Raw genomic sequence first — 14,826 nt, forward strand, 5'->3', positions numbered from 1 at the left:
CTAAAAATAGCTTCACAAGCTTCTCTGATTCGTGTCAAAGTTCTAGATTTCGCGTATAAAAGTGTAATTCTTCAAAAAAATAATACCTTAATCTTATGATTCCTCCTGTATCAATTTAATTATTGTTAACATATTTTTTACCAAATTCGTTAGATCTTAAAGGAAACTAAAAGGTATCTGGTTTAGAATGATAGTTTTCAATATAAAATTTTCATATATAAAAGATTCCGCGTGAAAATTGTTGAATTATTCAAAAAATAATAATACGATTCCTCCTTTATTATCAATTTAATTATTGTTAACATATTTTTTACCAAATTCGTTAGATCTTAAAGGAAACTAAAAGGTATCTGGTTTAGAATGATAGTTTTCAATGCCAAGCTTCTCTAATTCGTATATAAAAGATTCCGTCTGAAAATCGTTGAATTATTCAAAAAAATAATAGTACGATTCCTCTATTATCTCTATATTAATTTAATTATTGTTAACGAAGATATTTCTTGCCAAATTCACTGGATCGCGAAGCAAAATGAAAGATATTTGGAATAATAATTTTCAATGCCAAGTTCCTCTAATTCGTATAAAAGATTCCAGCTGAAAATTGTTATTAATATTAATGAATTATTCGAGAAAATAATACCTCGTATCATTCCTCTATTATCAATTTAATTATTGTTAAGATATTTCTTGCCAAATTCACTGGATCGCGAAGCAAAATGAAAAGTATTTGGTTTGGAATGATAGTTTTTAATGTCAAACTGCTCTAATTCATACATAAAAGATTCCGCCTGAAAATTGTTATTAATATTAATGAATTATTCGAGAAAATAATACCTCATCATCATTCCTCTATTTTATCAATTTAATTATTGTTAAGATATTTCTTGCCAAATTCACTGGATCGCGAAGCAAAATGAAAGATGTCTGGCTTAGAACGATAATTTTCAATGGCAAGCTTCTCGTATACAAAATATTGAAAATTGTTGATTTACTGAAAAAAATGATACCTCCACTTTTAAGCGTTAATCGTTAACGAACACCTCTCCAAATTCGGTACCATTAGGCGGAACGAAGGGTTCAACATTCGTGACTCGTCGCCAAGATTAAAAAATTGAAAAAGTCTCGTTCGATCACTTTTTGCAAACAGAAGAAAGAAAAGAATCACCTCGGCTCGCATCGCGCTCGACCCGTGGCCTGCACACCGCGTTGATCTCGTTAATTTATTCAGGGACGGAGTACGGTTACGGGGAGCTGGCACTGTGCGTTGATCAGCAGCCATGGTCGTCCTATTGCGGCGAGCCGAATTGCGGCCAGTTGAATCCCATCAACGAGCACACGTACCGCATACTCGAGGGCCTGTACAAAGAGCTGCTCGAGCTGACCGGGATCCGGGACGTGGTCCACCTCGGTGGGGACGAGGTGAACCTCGACTGCTGGGCCCAGTACGGAAACATCACGGCCGCGATGCAGGCCCAGAACATGACCGACCACCACGCCATGTGGGCCGAATTCGAAACCAAGATGCTGCACAGACTGGTGAAGGCGAACCGCGACGAAACGCCCAAGGCCGTCATCCTCTGGAGCTCCCCCCTCACCAAGAGGCCCTACATCACCACCTACTTCGACCCCAAGATTCACGTGATCCAGTCTTGGGGGGGCAGCAATTGGCCGGAGACCCCCGACCTTCTCGAGGACGGCTTCAGGGTGATCCTCTCCCACGTGGACACCTGGTACCTGGACTGCGGCTTCGGCAGGTGGCGCGAAACGGGCGAGGCGGCCTGCGGCGAGTACCGCACCTGGCAAACCGTCTACAACCACCGGCCGTGGAGGGACTACCCCCAGCAGCACTGGGGCCTCGTTCTGGGCGGGGAGGCGGCGATATGGAGCGAGCAGACGGGCGACGCCTCGTTGGGTCCTCGGCTATGGCCCAGGGCGTCCGCCCTCGCCGAGAGATTATGGTGAGTAGTGTGGCGGTCGAGGCGAAACGATATTGACGAGTACTCTGTTTGCGCAGGAGCGACACGCCGACCAACGGCTACTCGACGGACGAGAACGTGTACACGAGGCTGGCCGCGCACATGGAGCTCCTGACCAGCCGGGGATTGAAAACGGAGGCCATGTGGCCGCAGTGGTGTTCCCAGAACCCGGGCAAATGTCTCTGACCGTTCGTCCTCGAGCGGAATTGCACGCGTGGCTGCGATGATCTCGCCTCGCCCTTCGTCCTCTCGTGCGTCGAGGTGGTCGTCCGATAACGACTTTCCCATCTCCCGTGCTGGAATCTCGCGGCCGAGAAAAGTCGGGAAAACGAAAGGGAGATCGATTCGACGACGAAGGATGCATGGATCGACGCGAGGCTTGGTGCACTGATGAAATGAAATATACTCGAAGAGGGAGAAGAGAATCGTTGGAGGAAAGAAAGAAGGGATTAAGAAATTTCACGTTGGAGATGGAAGAGTCGAGCGAGAAAAAGATTCGCTTGCTTTATTTGTACTTGTTAAGGGAGGAAGGGAACGAACGTTTTTTTTCTCTCTCTCTCTCCAACTTCTTCAACTTTTTCTCGTTTCTCTTGATGAGGAAGAAGAACGCAAAATGCCTTTGAGTTTTTCCTTCTCTCCATCCCCCCCCCTCCTCCTCCAGGTAAAACAAGAAGAAGTAGGGAAAAATATTTTATACTTGTACGAGATTGACGATGTGCACTAGACAGGTTACAGAAAGGTCGAAACGAACAAGGTCAATTGAAGAAAACGCAAGAGCGCGACTTTTATATTTGCATCGCGCTCGACCTCGCCATACTTTTCGTTCAAAGTGCCTTTCCAATTGTAATTCTACTCGTTACGAAGCGAAACGAGTCCGTGAACACCGTGAACGCGTTCCTAGGAATCCAAGGATCTCGATGGCGGGAATCGTCGAGATCGTCGTCGCATCGTCGTAGCAGATTTGACGCCCGGGACGAGCAATTGGATTTGTTTGTCGTCCGGATCTGCCCGACGGTTCGTCTGACCCTACCCCCTCCCCCTTATTGCACTTTTAAAAAAATTCTGTCGAAATTTTGCTCGAGCGATATTTTAATATTTTAATTCTTTTTTTGCAATGGGAAAATGATGATCGACTGAAGGGTATCGATCATCGTTCTTTTCATATTCGGAAGAAAGTGTATTTAATATGATACTTCGTATTATGTACGAGATAATATTATCGGCAGAAATTTTTTTTCACGTTGTCTCGTCGTGAATGAATGAATTTTGAAACGACGATTAACGATAAATAAGCCGAAGAAGAAGAAGATGATTCTTTCTTTTCGAAAGACTGTTAACCGATACCGATACTTCCACCGAGGGAAAAGAGAAAGATGGACGAAAGAAAAAAAAAAATACATTCCAAATGAGCAAAAGTAATTAAGAAAAGAGGCATTCGAGACGGTGTAACCGATTGATCGATTTTGAACGGAACGCGGGAAAAAGGATTCCTTCGTATCGATTTTTCCCCGAATCAAAATTTATCTTGTTGTTATCGGGAAATTGGAAGTATCAGTTTTTCGTAACGCGACATAGCGAAGCGTGGCCGTCAGCTGCGTGAAAATGACGCCATTCCGCGTAGGCTTCCCTCTTTGAAACTGCCAGTTCTAGGTCCTACATAGAACTTGCTATAAAATTTGAAAAAAGAAAAAAAAAGAAGAAAGAAAGAAAAAACGCAAGACCGCGTTCTCCGCGAAGAGCGTTATATACAAATTAAAAAACGAAATAGAGGTGTGCGGGAGCATATGTTCAAGGAATTCCGTTCTTTGGCAGCACACGCATCATATCCCTCGAAGCCAAAGAAATCATTGAAGAAAAAAAAAAGAAGCTATAAAGACACTTTGTACTACTACGCAAATAATACTCTCTCGTTTGTAACGAGAATCACGAGGAAACTCTGTTTAGATTATTTATAAGAGAACGTTTCTCGACGAAGAAGTAACGCCCGAATCAAAGGCCGTTCGTTCGTTCGTTCGTTCGTTCGTTTCTCGATGAATTTATCTCTCGCGTATATTTGTAAAATCGTGTTGACGAGACGCGTCTCTCTCTCTCTCTCTTTCTCTCTCTCTCTATATATGTCTCAAGGAAAAAAAGATAAAGAAAAATGGCCTATCGACGGATATATAATAGCCGTGAAAACTTTGTAAATAACACGATCGTTTTTAGAAGATTGATGATAATAAGGGAAGCGAGTAGGTAGTAATAATATAATCGAAGGAGAAAGGAAAGGATGATGTATATGTATGTACTTACTAACTACGACTTACCGACCATCGATAACTGTAAAATTGAAAGAAGTAATTTTTAGAGAAGCTCGATTTCCGACCAGCAAAAATCATCCGCTGTACCGTGTCATCTCGCGTGATGTTTGTTGAGAAGAGAGAAATGCGGAAAAAAAGTGATTGTAATAAAAAAAGAAAAAAAGAAAAGAAAAAAGAGAGGAAAGATTCGTAAAGAGGAGAGATGGAAAAGAACGATTTTAGAATTTAGTTAAGAGTAATAATGTCCGATGTGAAATTGTTTTGGATGGAAAACTTTTTTTTTTTACGGGATCGAAATCGAATCGTATTCGATCCACGAGAGAGGAGATAACAATCTGTTGTTGTGAAGCGTGGTTGGTGTAAGTTTAACATAAAAAAAAAAAAAAACGAATTTTGAATACACGGGCTCCACGTTCTTTTTCTTCACACCCCTGCCAAGAATTTCTCCTCCCCCGTCCATTCTCTTCTCCGTCCAGGAATATATCGATAAATGATACGAACGATTTTTATAACGATATAATTTACGAGAAATTATTTTTTTGTAATCATTAAAGAGAGAAAATTATCGAATAACCATCGACTTCTTAATAATTTTTTATTTTTACTTGAAGAGAGAAGGAAAAAAAATATGAAAGGATATCCTTTTCTACTACTAAGTACACACTTAGATACACGTATTATTATCATTATTATTATTTATTCTTTTTAAATAGTTATTTCATTTCCATTCATCGTCCCATGTATATAACCCATTTCCAGGATCTCTGGTACAATGATCGATCGTCTCCTCGTGCTATTTCTATCATCAATATTGACAGGCTACAGAACTATCGCCGTATTTTGATGGATCGACCATAATACGCCATGTTTAATCGATTTGCTTTATTGCGTTTATCTTCTAAATTATATATAAAGTAGCGACGCTTGTCCCTTCCCCTCATAAATAATTATTTTTCGTATACTTAGAAAATACATTACATTAGAATGTATCATGTATCCGTGATTGGAAAGGGAAGAAGGGATTGATAAATTACGATAAGAGATAGCTGGAAGAGACGCTTTCGGCCGACGCGTTGTCGACTCGTACTACTTACGATTCGTATCTCTCTCTCTCTCTTCCTCCGGATGACTGTACGTGTAGGAGGAGGAAGAAGAGCGAGGGTGAGGCGTCTGCAAACATTTCTATACCCTGTCTATCTAATCCACTGGAGCTTCAGTCACTTCAATTTCAGAATTCGAAAGATTCGCATCACCTACCGTTTTCTATCCGTTTCTTCGGTCGAATTTATTTGTTGGAAAAACGTATTTTTTGAAATTTTAAACTTTTTTTGAATCAAGTGTATCATATATATATATATATATATATAATTCGCAATGGCCGAATTCGAGGGATCGGAAATTACGATCGACAAAGCATCGGTTATGGATTTTTTGCTCGAAGAGAAACGAAAATGCATTGGATTGATGGCGGAATGTAAGTTCATGGTATATACATTTTCCTTGTTCTTATATAATATATGAATTCAAACGAAAAAGATCTCGTGGAAAAATTGACTTTTCCTATTTTTTTTTTTTTTCTTTTTTCTCCAAACGAACAGATCGAAACATCACGTCGCAATCTCGTCATTGCCCGCCATATTTTGATGGCCTGCTTTGCTGGCCGTACACCAAGCCTTCCGACATTGCCATTTTACCATGTCCATCCGAAACCGGCCCGTTAAACCAATTAGATCCCGCGACCAATTCAGCTCTAAACTCGGATACACCTGTTGCAACAATGGCGACGAAAACTTGCCTTTCGAACGGCCAGTGGGGCTCAAATTCCGAAAATATTCGCGAGAGCAATTACAGCTTGTGCAAATTGTCCGACGAGTTTATCGATCGACTTCTCGTGAATTTAGGATTCAGAATAGTTTTGTTTCGAGATTACAAAAACTTTGAATCCTTGTTGAACGTAAGGAATTTTTTTTTAAAGATCCTGTTCTGTTATTATTTTTTTTTTTTTTTAAATCAATCGTCCTGAATCGAATTTTCACCTCTCGTCAGAAATGGTTACCTATCGTCAGGATCGTCTCTCAAATTGGATATTCCACGTCCTTCGCTATGTTGATCACAGCAATGATCATTTTCTCGTTGCTCAGGTACGTTTCTTTCTCTCTCTCTCTCTCTCTTCTTCGTCCAATATTGTAATACTGACTCGTAAATTAATTTACGATTGATACTCTCTTCCTTCTTAGAAAACTGAGAAATCCAAGGAACAGATTGCACATGCACTTGTTCGCCTCGTTCATAATGAGAGCGTTCATGACATTGGTCAGAGATTGGATCTTCATCGATGATATCAGCCGAACTATGGACATCATTTACGTTGAAAATATTGCTTTTATCAAGCAACGAAACGTAGGCTTAAATGTTCGATAAAAAAGAGAAAAATAATAGAGAAAAGATGAAACCGAATCGATATACACAGCGTTTATAAAAATGTGACACGTTTGGAGCGTGGATTCTAGACATTAAAACGATAAAAAAAGTTTGTAAACACGTATGACCGTTAAGACTTAACTAAGGACGCTCGGCTGGATGCGCGGCAGTACCGTATCGCAATGCAGCGGAGCCCCTCGATGAAAGTAAATATACTTATATCTTTTTATATCGATTATTTCAAAAGAATTTCAGTATAATGTACGTATTGTAACTCCTTATTTATTAAACTCAACCTCGAATAAGTTTCTGTTCAATAATTAATTACACTAAATTTCAATTTGTTACAATCAAACTTTTTTTTTAACGATATAAAAATGTTGCATAGTCACATTACAATACCATATTTATATACATTGTATATTATTTTAAAATTGTAAAATCCCGCTACGCAATACGACATTGCAATATGTTCTCTATCTAATACAAATTTAAAATGCTTGCAACTTAAGCCTTATCGGATATACGTATATATATATAACCTTTTTTATCGTTTTAATTATCCTCCAAATTGTGTCCCATATTTTTATAAACACACTGTATATATCGAGATCGAATCAGTTACAGATGATAATCTGCAAGGTGGTCACAAGCGGATGGCAATACTTTATCGTGGCTAATTATTCTTGGATCCTGATGGAGGGTGTCTACTTGCACAATTTGATCGTTTGGGCATTCTGTGCGAATAGCGAAGCGATCAGTTTGTACGTTTTGATGGGATGGGGTAAGATCTCTTGTCGACTTCGACTTCTTCGAAATCAAAGTTTCAAAGTTGAACGAATTTAGTTATTTTAAAATTGAATTTGTATTTACGCGATTAATTAATTAAGGATTACCTGTTTTCGTGGTTGTACCTTGGATAATAATTCGCGCCATTATCGAGGATACGTTTTGCTGGACTACTCACAACAATCCTTCTCTATTTCTGCTTATAAGGATTCCCATTATGATATCAAATTTGGTAAGTGATTCTCGCATGACTTTGACGAGCGTCGAATCAGCGAATAAAATCAAATAAATCTTATTCAGTTCAACTTCCTACTGTTCCTCAACATAGTACGTGTTCTGTTCATTAAATTCAAAACGTCAGTACATCTGCAACGAAAAAAGATGCAATACAGGTAAATTTAAAACATGTATTCTTTTGTCATCATAGTTATTTTTCTCTTACATAGATGATTATAATTGTTATAAAGTTTATTAATTTTTTCTTTTTTTTTTCCAAACATAGTAAGTGGGCCAAATCTACTCTGGTACTGGTACCGTTATTTGGTGCTCACTACACGCTATTGCTGGGCTTTTCGTATCATGCAGATAAACGCGTGGAACTCGTTTGGCTCTTCTTCGATCAATTATTCGTCTCTTTTCAAGTAATACGATTATCCTTAAAAAGAAAGGAAATTGAAAACTTTTAGAAAAATGTGTAAACTTATAGTTGAAAATAATTATTATTTAAAAAACAAATATATATCTCCAGGGTTCTTTCGTTGCTTTGCTTTATTGTTTGTTGAACGTCGAAGTCAGAACGGAAATTAAACGAGCATGGAGAACAAGATGGTCGAGGAATGCAAATATTTTCGTGTCCACGTGTCGAGAATCAAGAAGGAGAAAAGCTATTCGTCGGTACAGAAAATCGAACGATTACGATCATCTCACTAGTACAACTTTGAGAACTGTGTTGCAATCTGATAGAAGATCGAATGACTTTTGGCCAAATGTTTTAGAAATGGAGACAGGATAGAAAGAATTTAAGAAAGAATAGTTTTTATCATCTGATAGATGATTACGTAGCTTTCTTTTTCAGAGGAATTTTAATTTTAACATCATAAAAATGTATAAAGTATATAATTATGAAATATAAAATATTATCAACGATAAAATATACCAGATTAAAATATCACACGATCATTCTTATCGATAATATAACACTTACGCGTGAAATTGTAGAACCAAGAGCATGTACGACAAGGAAAGGAAATAATGTAAGAAGGATGGAAATAGTAAAAATATTGAAATCAGCGCCATCTCTAGAGTGCCGCAAATGAAACGCACAAAGAAAGGATAGAAAATAGTATGAGAAGGATAGAGATAGAATAAGAATTAATCTGTAACGCCATCTCTTGAACGCCAAGAACATCATTTCGACAAATCATTTCAACGAAACGTTCAAAAGATGGCGTTAAAGATTAATTCTTGTTCTATCTCTATCCTTCTCGCACCATCTTCTATCCTTTATCCATGCGTTTCATTTGCGGCACACTACAGATGGCGCTGATTTCAATATTTTTACTATTTCTATCCTTCTCCCCTTATTTCCTCTCCTTGTTTATAGTTACTATTACCGCGAGACTACAAACGAGAAGTCCAAGAGATGTTTTGAACACATTTCCATCATTTCTTTTTATAATGTATTTCTAGATTAGATTTTCGATCTTATTCTTACAGTTGAAGACGAGTTAAATTCCAGAGATAAAAATGAAAAACAAATTACATTGAATTAATCTGCTCTATACATCGTTTGTAATAAAATATCTTTTTCCTAATATTTTCAACCGATAACGCTAGCGATTAAATATTGATCGCGTCGTTCTTAATATCACCTCATCTGATTTGTGGTGCATAAAACATGAACAACATCCTTTCGCTTATTTTGTATCTAATTTTGAAACTTTTTCTTAATTATCAAGAGATATTAGAGATTCCATATTTTCACGAAACTAACTGTTCTTCTTCTCTAATATTTTTGAACGAACAATTGGAGCCGAAAATCGCGTCAAAACGCATAAACGCATAAATTCTAGATTTGGATTTCGCGCAAAAGAGAGATTCGCCAAGATGAACCCTTTTTGTTGAAACACCCTCTGAAAAGTCACGTGCCGCGAAGGGAAAAGAAAGGCGTCGAAAAGGCAGGGGTTGAAGCGTGAACTATCCCATGACATTAGCCGCGAGCAAAAAGAAATATTAATCGAGAGTGCGGTTCACCTCGTCTCGATTTTCGCCGCAACTATACAATCAACGACACGTGTTGCGATAACGTGTACATTATGCCGCCCTGCGAATACGATGATTACTCGCACCCTTTAACGCCCATCCCATAACGAATTTTTTTACGCACAATTGTCGCACTGTAATTGCACTGTTTGGATCCTCGAAGAAACCATCCCTTTAAATATCTCTTCGTTAACGTAACCCACGATTCAGATGAATTTTTATAATATCGTCAAATTAAAAATATAAATTACACGACGAGAAAAAAAATAAAAATAACCAACTATCAAATACTTCCAAATGCTTATCTAACAACCAGTTTTATCCGAATATCTCTCTCCAAATATATGTACATAAATACACCCTTCACGGAATCGGAATATAATCGCACCGTATATAATAGTTTTTGAGAGAAAGTCGCATGATCGATAAAATGGTCCACCCATTCGCTTGCCTCGCGTCCACCAGGTGCGGAAATGTTCCATGGTCTGGAACATTGATGGCAATGGCGGCCACTTGGGGCGGTCTCGATCCCGGTTTCCCGCTTTTCCATTGGAGGATCGAGGGGATGCTGAGGGAGAGGGTGAGAGAGAGAGAGAGAGTGAGAGATCTGGAGGGAGGGGAAGGATGAAACGACGAGGGGCTTGTTTCGTGGAAGGGCGTGGTTTCGTGGACAACGAGATGATCCTTGAAATCGGCCCTCGGGGCGCATCCTGTCCACGCGACAGGGCATCTTATCAGAGACGTCGTCGATCTCGTGGTGTAATCGTAGCCTCGCTTGCTTCGGTTCGCACACGGTGGAAATTATTTTTTTCGTTGAATATTTTTTTTTTTTTTGAAGAAGAAGAAGAGGAGGAGGAGGAGGAAGAAAATAGTTATTTTTGGTTAACTTGAGACGGTTGAGAAGAGGAAGTTGATCGAATTATCGGCGATGGTACTTGGTTAGGATACGATATTAAGTAAAAAGTAAGTTTTTTGAAAATTAATCAAGGAAGAATTAATATTATTAACTCGTTAATAACTCATACATAACCTTTTCCATTTTCGAATTGAATTTGTGAGAATAATAATAATAATAATAATAATCTGTCGTTGTAAACGAAGTAATCGTAAGGAACAAGGTACTTTCTTTTTTTTTAGAACGAAAATATTAAAATATCGAGGGGAGGGGAAAAATGAGTCGCATCTCAAAAGAGTGGACGACTGATCGAAGATGGGGGATGGAAGTCACGCGTTGATTTTATCGGTGAGTACCTGAATTTCTCTTCGGTTTTCTCCGATCAATTTTCTTCGATTAAATAAAGAAGAAGAAGAAAAAGAAACGAGATTAAATTAAAAAATTCGAACGAACCGGAGACACGTGAGCAGACGCGAGATGAAATTGCGGCTGGAAAGGGGAAAGGTGGGAATAAAAGTGGAACGACAAGTGGAAATCTGGGGAATTTTCTGAAATATTAAAAGAAACGCGAGAAGATGTCCATACGAATTGCCGGTTTACCATAAAAATCAGATCGAACGAGACCGGGGGTTGTTTCCGCGTGAATAATTAACAAGGGATGGGCTTCTCGTGTCTCGCAGCGAGGAAACCGAATTTTTTTTGAATAATAGAAATAGCATCTTTCGTCGGTTTCGCCACGAAATTTAAGAGCCCCTCGAGACCCTCGAAACTATTCCTTTTTCCTTTCACACCATTGCCTTCCTCCTTTATAAATATCATTAAAACATCTTTTACATTTCGTGTACAAAGAACACTCTCGTTCCATTTCAATTAATAATTAACGTATACTATAAAGGAGACGAATTAAAAACAAGAATCGATCCCCTTCTTCGTCGATCATTTTTCACGCGTTCCAATATAAGTATATGGACAAATATTTGCCTAACTTGTTACTTTTCCCCGGAAAAACCCTTTACCCCGAATTCCCTCGAGGCTCCTTCGTCTCCAAGGAACGATGACTCAATATATATATTATAATTCAGAAGTACAGGAATTGATAATAAATTATTTTTCGATTCGTGATTATCGTTCGTGGCGATCTCGATTTCAGCGATTAAGGGGATAAAAATGGACGGTTTCATCCTCCCTTCATCCTTCTACATTTCCTGAAACGATTGGCCTCGGCTGAGAGCGGCGAAGATCGAGTGCGAAATTTGGCGGAGGGAGAAAAAGGAAGGAAGAAATTATCTGTTTCCACGGGAGAATTTCTATTGATCGGGGAGAAAATGGCGAACGGTGGACACGGTGTGGTAGTGAACGGGGTTGGTGCACCTGGTGCCGGCACTCTTTCGAGGGAAGAAAGACGTCGACGCAGAAGAGCGACGCAAAAGTATCGAACTGCACACGCGACGAGGTAAAGAAAAAATCTTTTATCTTTTGCAGGAAAAAAATATGATATTGATATTGACTTCTGCTGTATATATTTTTTAATAACATATATCATCGCTCGTCGTTATTAATCGTTCCAAATTATTAATGATTTCTTCTTTTTATGCAATTCTTTTACTTTTCTTGCGCATTTTTATTATTATTTATCTTATTCTTTGTTATCAATCGTTAAAGCGACACTTAAATAGTTTGATTATAACAATTTTTCTTTTATCCAATTCTTTTAAAGAATTTTTCTTGTGCATTTTTATAAACATTTATCTTATTCTTTGTCATTTGTTACTAATCGTTAAAGCGACACTTAAATACTTTGAAAAACAATTTTCCTTTTATCCAATTTACTTTTAAAGAACTTTTCCTGTACATTTTTATAAACATTTATCTTATTTTTTGTCATTTGTTATTAATCGTTAAAGCGACACTTAAATAGTTTGATTATAATTTTTCTTTTATCCAATTCTTTTACTTTTAAAGAACTTTTCTTGTGCATTTTTATAAACATTTATCTTATTCTTTGTCATTTGTTATTAATCGTTAAAGCGACACTTAAATACTTTGATTAACAATTTTCCTTTTATCCAATTTACTTTTAAAAAACTTTTCCTGTACATTTTTTAAAAATTTATCATTCCTTGTCATTTGTTATTAATCGTTATTAAAGCGGTTTTTAATTAATTTGATTAACAATTAATTCCTTAATTTCTTTCTTTTATCCAATTCCTTTAGTTTTAAAGAACTTTTTCTGTATATTTTTATAAATATTTATCATTCCATGTCATTTATTATTAATCGTTAAAATGACACTTAAATATTTTGATCAACAATTTTCCTTTTATCCAATTTACTTTTAAAAAACTTTTCCTGTACATTTTTATAAACATTTATCATTCCTTATCGTTTGTTATTAGTCGTTAAAATGGTTCTTAAATATTTTGATCAACAATTTTCCTTTTATCCAATTCTTTTACTTTTAAAAACTTCTCTTTTACTTTTTTTAAAAATTTATCATTCCTTGTCATTTGTTATTAATCGTTATTAAAGCGGTTTTTAATTAATTTGATTAACAATTAATTCCTTAATTTCTTTCTTTTATCCAATTCCTTTAGTTTTAAAGAACTTTTTCTGTATATTTTTATAAATATTTATCATTCCATGTCATTTATTATTAATCCTTAAAGCAGCTTTTAATAATTAATTTTTAATTAATTTAATTAACAATTAATTTCTTGATTCCTTTTATCGAATTCTTTTTAAAGAACTTCTCTTTTACTTTTTTTAAAAATTTATCATTCCTTATCGTTTGTTATTAGTCGTTCTTGAATGTTGAAAATGGACAATTTTCCTTTTATCCAATTCTTTTAAAAAATTTCTTCTGTACATATATATTTTTTAAAATATTTATCGTCCCTTATCACTCGTTATTAATTCTTCTAAATTATTAAAGCGACTCTTAAATATTTTGATCGACAATTAACTTGATTTCTTCCTTTTAACTTTTACTTTTAAAGAACTTTTTTTGTATATTTTTATAAATATTTATCATTCCTCGTTATTAAACTACCTTTTAAATACTTCCATTAACAATTAATTCTTTGATCTTTGATTCCTTTTATCCAATTCTTTTTAAAGAGTTTCTCTTTTACATTTCTTAAAACTTTATCATTCCTTGTCGTTTCTTACTAATCTTATTAAAGCGGCTCTTAAATACTTTGATCGACAATTAATTCATTTCTCCCATTTATCGAATTCGTTGAAATAAAATCGAGCCACTAAAAAAGAAAAAAAGAATTATTAAAAGATCGAATAATAATTTCAACAACTTCTCTTCTCAACAACTTTCTTATCCCTTTAATCATCGTTCGCTTGTTGTTCGCAGAGAAAGGGTTCGAGTAGAAGCTTTCAATCTAGCTTTCGCGGAGCTTCGAAAGCTTCTGCCGACCTTGCCACCGGACAAAAAGTTATCAAAGATCGAGATCCTTCGACTCGCCATCTGCTACATCGCTTACTTGAACCACGTCCTCGAGGCCTGAGAACAGGAATCACTATATTTTTCCAGAATCGAATCAAGAAGAAAGTATACAAATCTTTTTCCACGATCTTTTCAACTCATTTTCCTACACAATTCTCCCTTTGTAGATAATCCGATAATCGAAACTGTCGGAAAAATTCCCTTCGTCTCAATATAATTTATTATTCACATCTGTAAATGTATATTAAATTAATATAACCAGAACGCGTTATACAATACATATATTCTTAACCAAAATTGGATCGAGCAAATTTTTAATTATCTCCTAATTATCTATACAAAACGTTACATCAACATTTCCAATTCTTTCAAACTGGACTATTATCCACCTCTGTTTCACCAATTTTCTTTTTTTCCCCCCTCTCCAAGCGCAGTTATTCGCAAATAACCGGATCGAAACTCTTAAATCAATCTCGTTCCGTGGATTAGCCCGATTCCCATGGGTACTCCGCACGCCCCACGCGTATCCTCTAAATCCTCGTCTCTCCTCTGTATCCGAATCGTGGGGCTGCCCACTTACCGATCATCGTCCTGCGAAACTAGACTTTCCTCGACCAGAGAGCTCGACGTTCCAACTTCACGGCTCATCGATCTTCCTCGTTTTCCTTTCGTCTCTCTCTCTCTCTCTCTACTTTTTCGAAACAGAATTAATTTTTTTCGTTTTCG

General features: G+C 36.9%; 2 protein-coding genes, 1 long non-coding RNA gene and 1 other non-coding gene across 11 annotated transcripts in view; 3 read left to right on the top strand and 1 right to left on the bottom strand.

Annotated features, from left to right (window-relative positions):
- The window catches only part of LOC107997776 (probable beta-hexosaminidase fdl), a 33,009-nt gene extending 28,333 nt beyond the window's left edge, over positions 1–4,676 (top strand). For all 7 annotated transcript variants that reach the window (XM_062079612.1, XM_062079611.1, XM_062079613.1 and 4 more), the window contains 2 exons: positions 1,229–1,958; positions 2,015–4,676. In XM_062079612.1, coding sequence (XP_061935596.1) covers positions 1,229–1,958; positions 2,015–2,162 — 878 coding nt within the window. In that variant the 3' untranslated portion in view covers positions 2,163–4,676. The remainder of the gene's footprint in view (positions 1–1,228; positions 1,959–2,014) is intronic.
- A 264-nt stretch (positions 4,677–4,940) lies between these two features.
- On the bottom strand, positions 4,941–8,721 carry LOC114577535 (uncharacterized). 2 transcript variants are annotated; one of them, XR_003697705.2, is made up of 4 exons: positions 8,691–8,721; positions 7,929–8,141; positions 7,594–7,852; positions 4,941–6,626 (listed from the first exon to the last, which is right to left on the bottom strand). It is a non-coding gene; the product is annotated as an uncharacterized LOC114577535 (long non-coding RNA). The 2 variants fall into 2 exon arrangements; XR_003697706.2 differs by lacking the exon at positions 8,691–8,721 and adding an exon at positions 8,643–8,684.
- Positions 5,627–8,498, top strand: LOC108000572 (secretin receptor). Its single transcript, XM_017060984.3, has 9 exons — positions 5,627–5,750; positions 5,875–6,230; positions 6,323–6,417; positions 6,514–6,676; positions 7,319–7,481; positions 7,588–7,718; positions 7,787–7,878; positions 7,989–8,127; positions 8,235–8,498. Exons 1-9 carry the CDS (start codon positions 5,651–5,653, stop codon positions 8,496–8,498), a joined length of 1,503 nt encoding a protein of 500 aa, XP_016916473.1. The 5' UTR covers positions 5,627–5,650.
- Positions 8,722–9,505: 784 nt separating the features above from the next.
- LOC108000545 (uncharacterized) lies at positions 9,506–11,902 on the top strand. Its single transcript, XR_009831195.1, has 3 exons — positions 9,506–10,711; positions 10,886–10,991; positions 11,794–11,902. It is a non-coding gene; the product is annotated as an uncharacterized LOC108000545 (transcript).
- The last annotated feature ends 2,924 nt before the right edge of the window (positions 11,903–14,826 follow it).

The sequence above is a fragment of the Apis cerana genome, linkage group LG9, assembly GCF_029169275.1.
Source record: "Apis cerana isolate GH-2021 linkage group LG9, AcerK_1.0, whole genome shotgun sequence".
Lineage (NCBI taxonomy): Eukaryota > Metazoa > Arthropoda > Insecta > Hymenoptera > Apidae > Apis > Apis cerana.

Bases quoted from the DNA above. Each gene is read 5' to 3' on its own strand.
- LOC108000572 (XM_017060984.3), top strand. From the start codon at position 5,651: ATGGCCGAATTCGAGGGATCGGAAATTACGATCGACAAAGCATCGGTT. The intron at 6,231-6,322 runs GTAAGGAATTTT...ACCTCTCGTCAG, and splicing joins ACTTTGAATCCTTGTTGAAC to AAATGGTTACCTATCGTCAG. The intron at 7,879-7,988 runs GTAAATTTAAAA...TTCCAAACATAG, and splicing joins CGAAAAAAGATGCAATACAG to TAAGTGGGCCAAATCTACTC.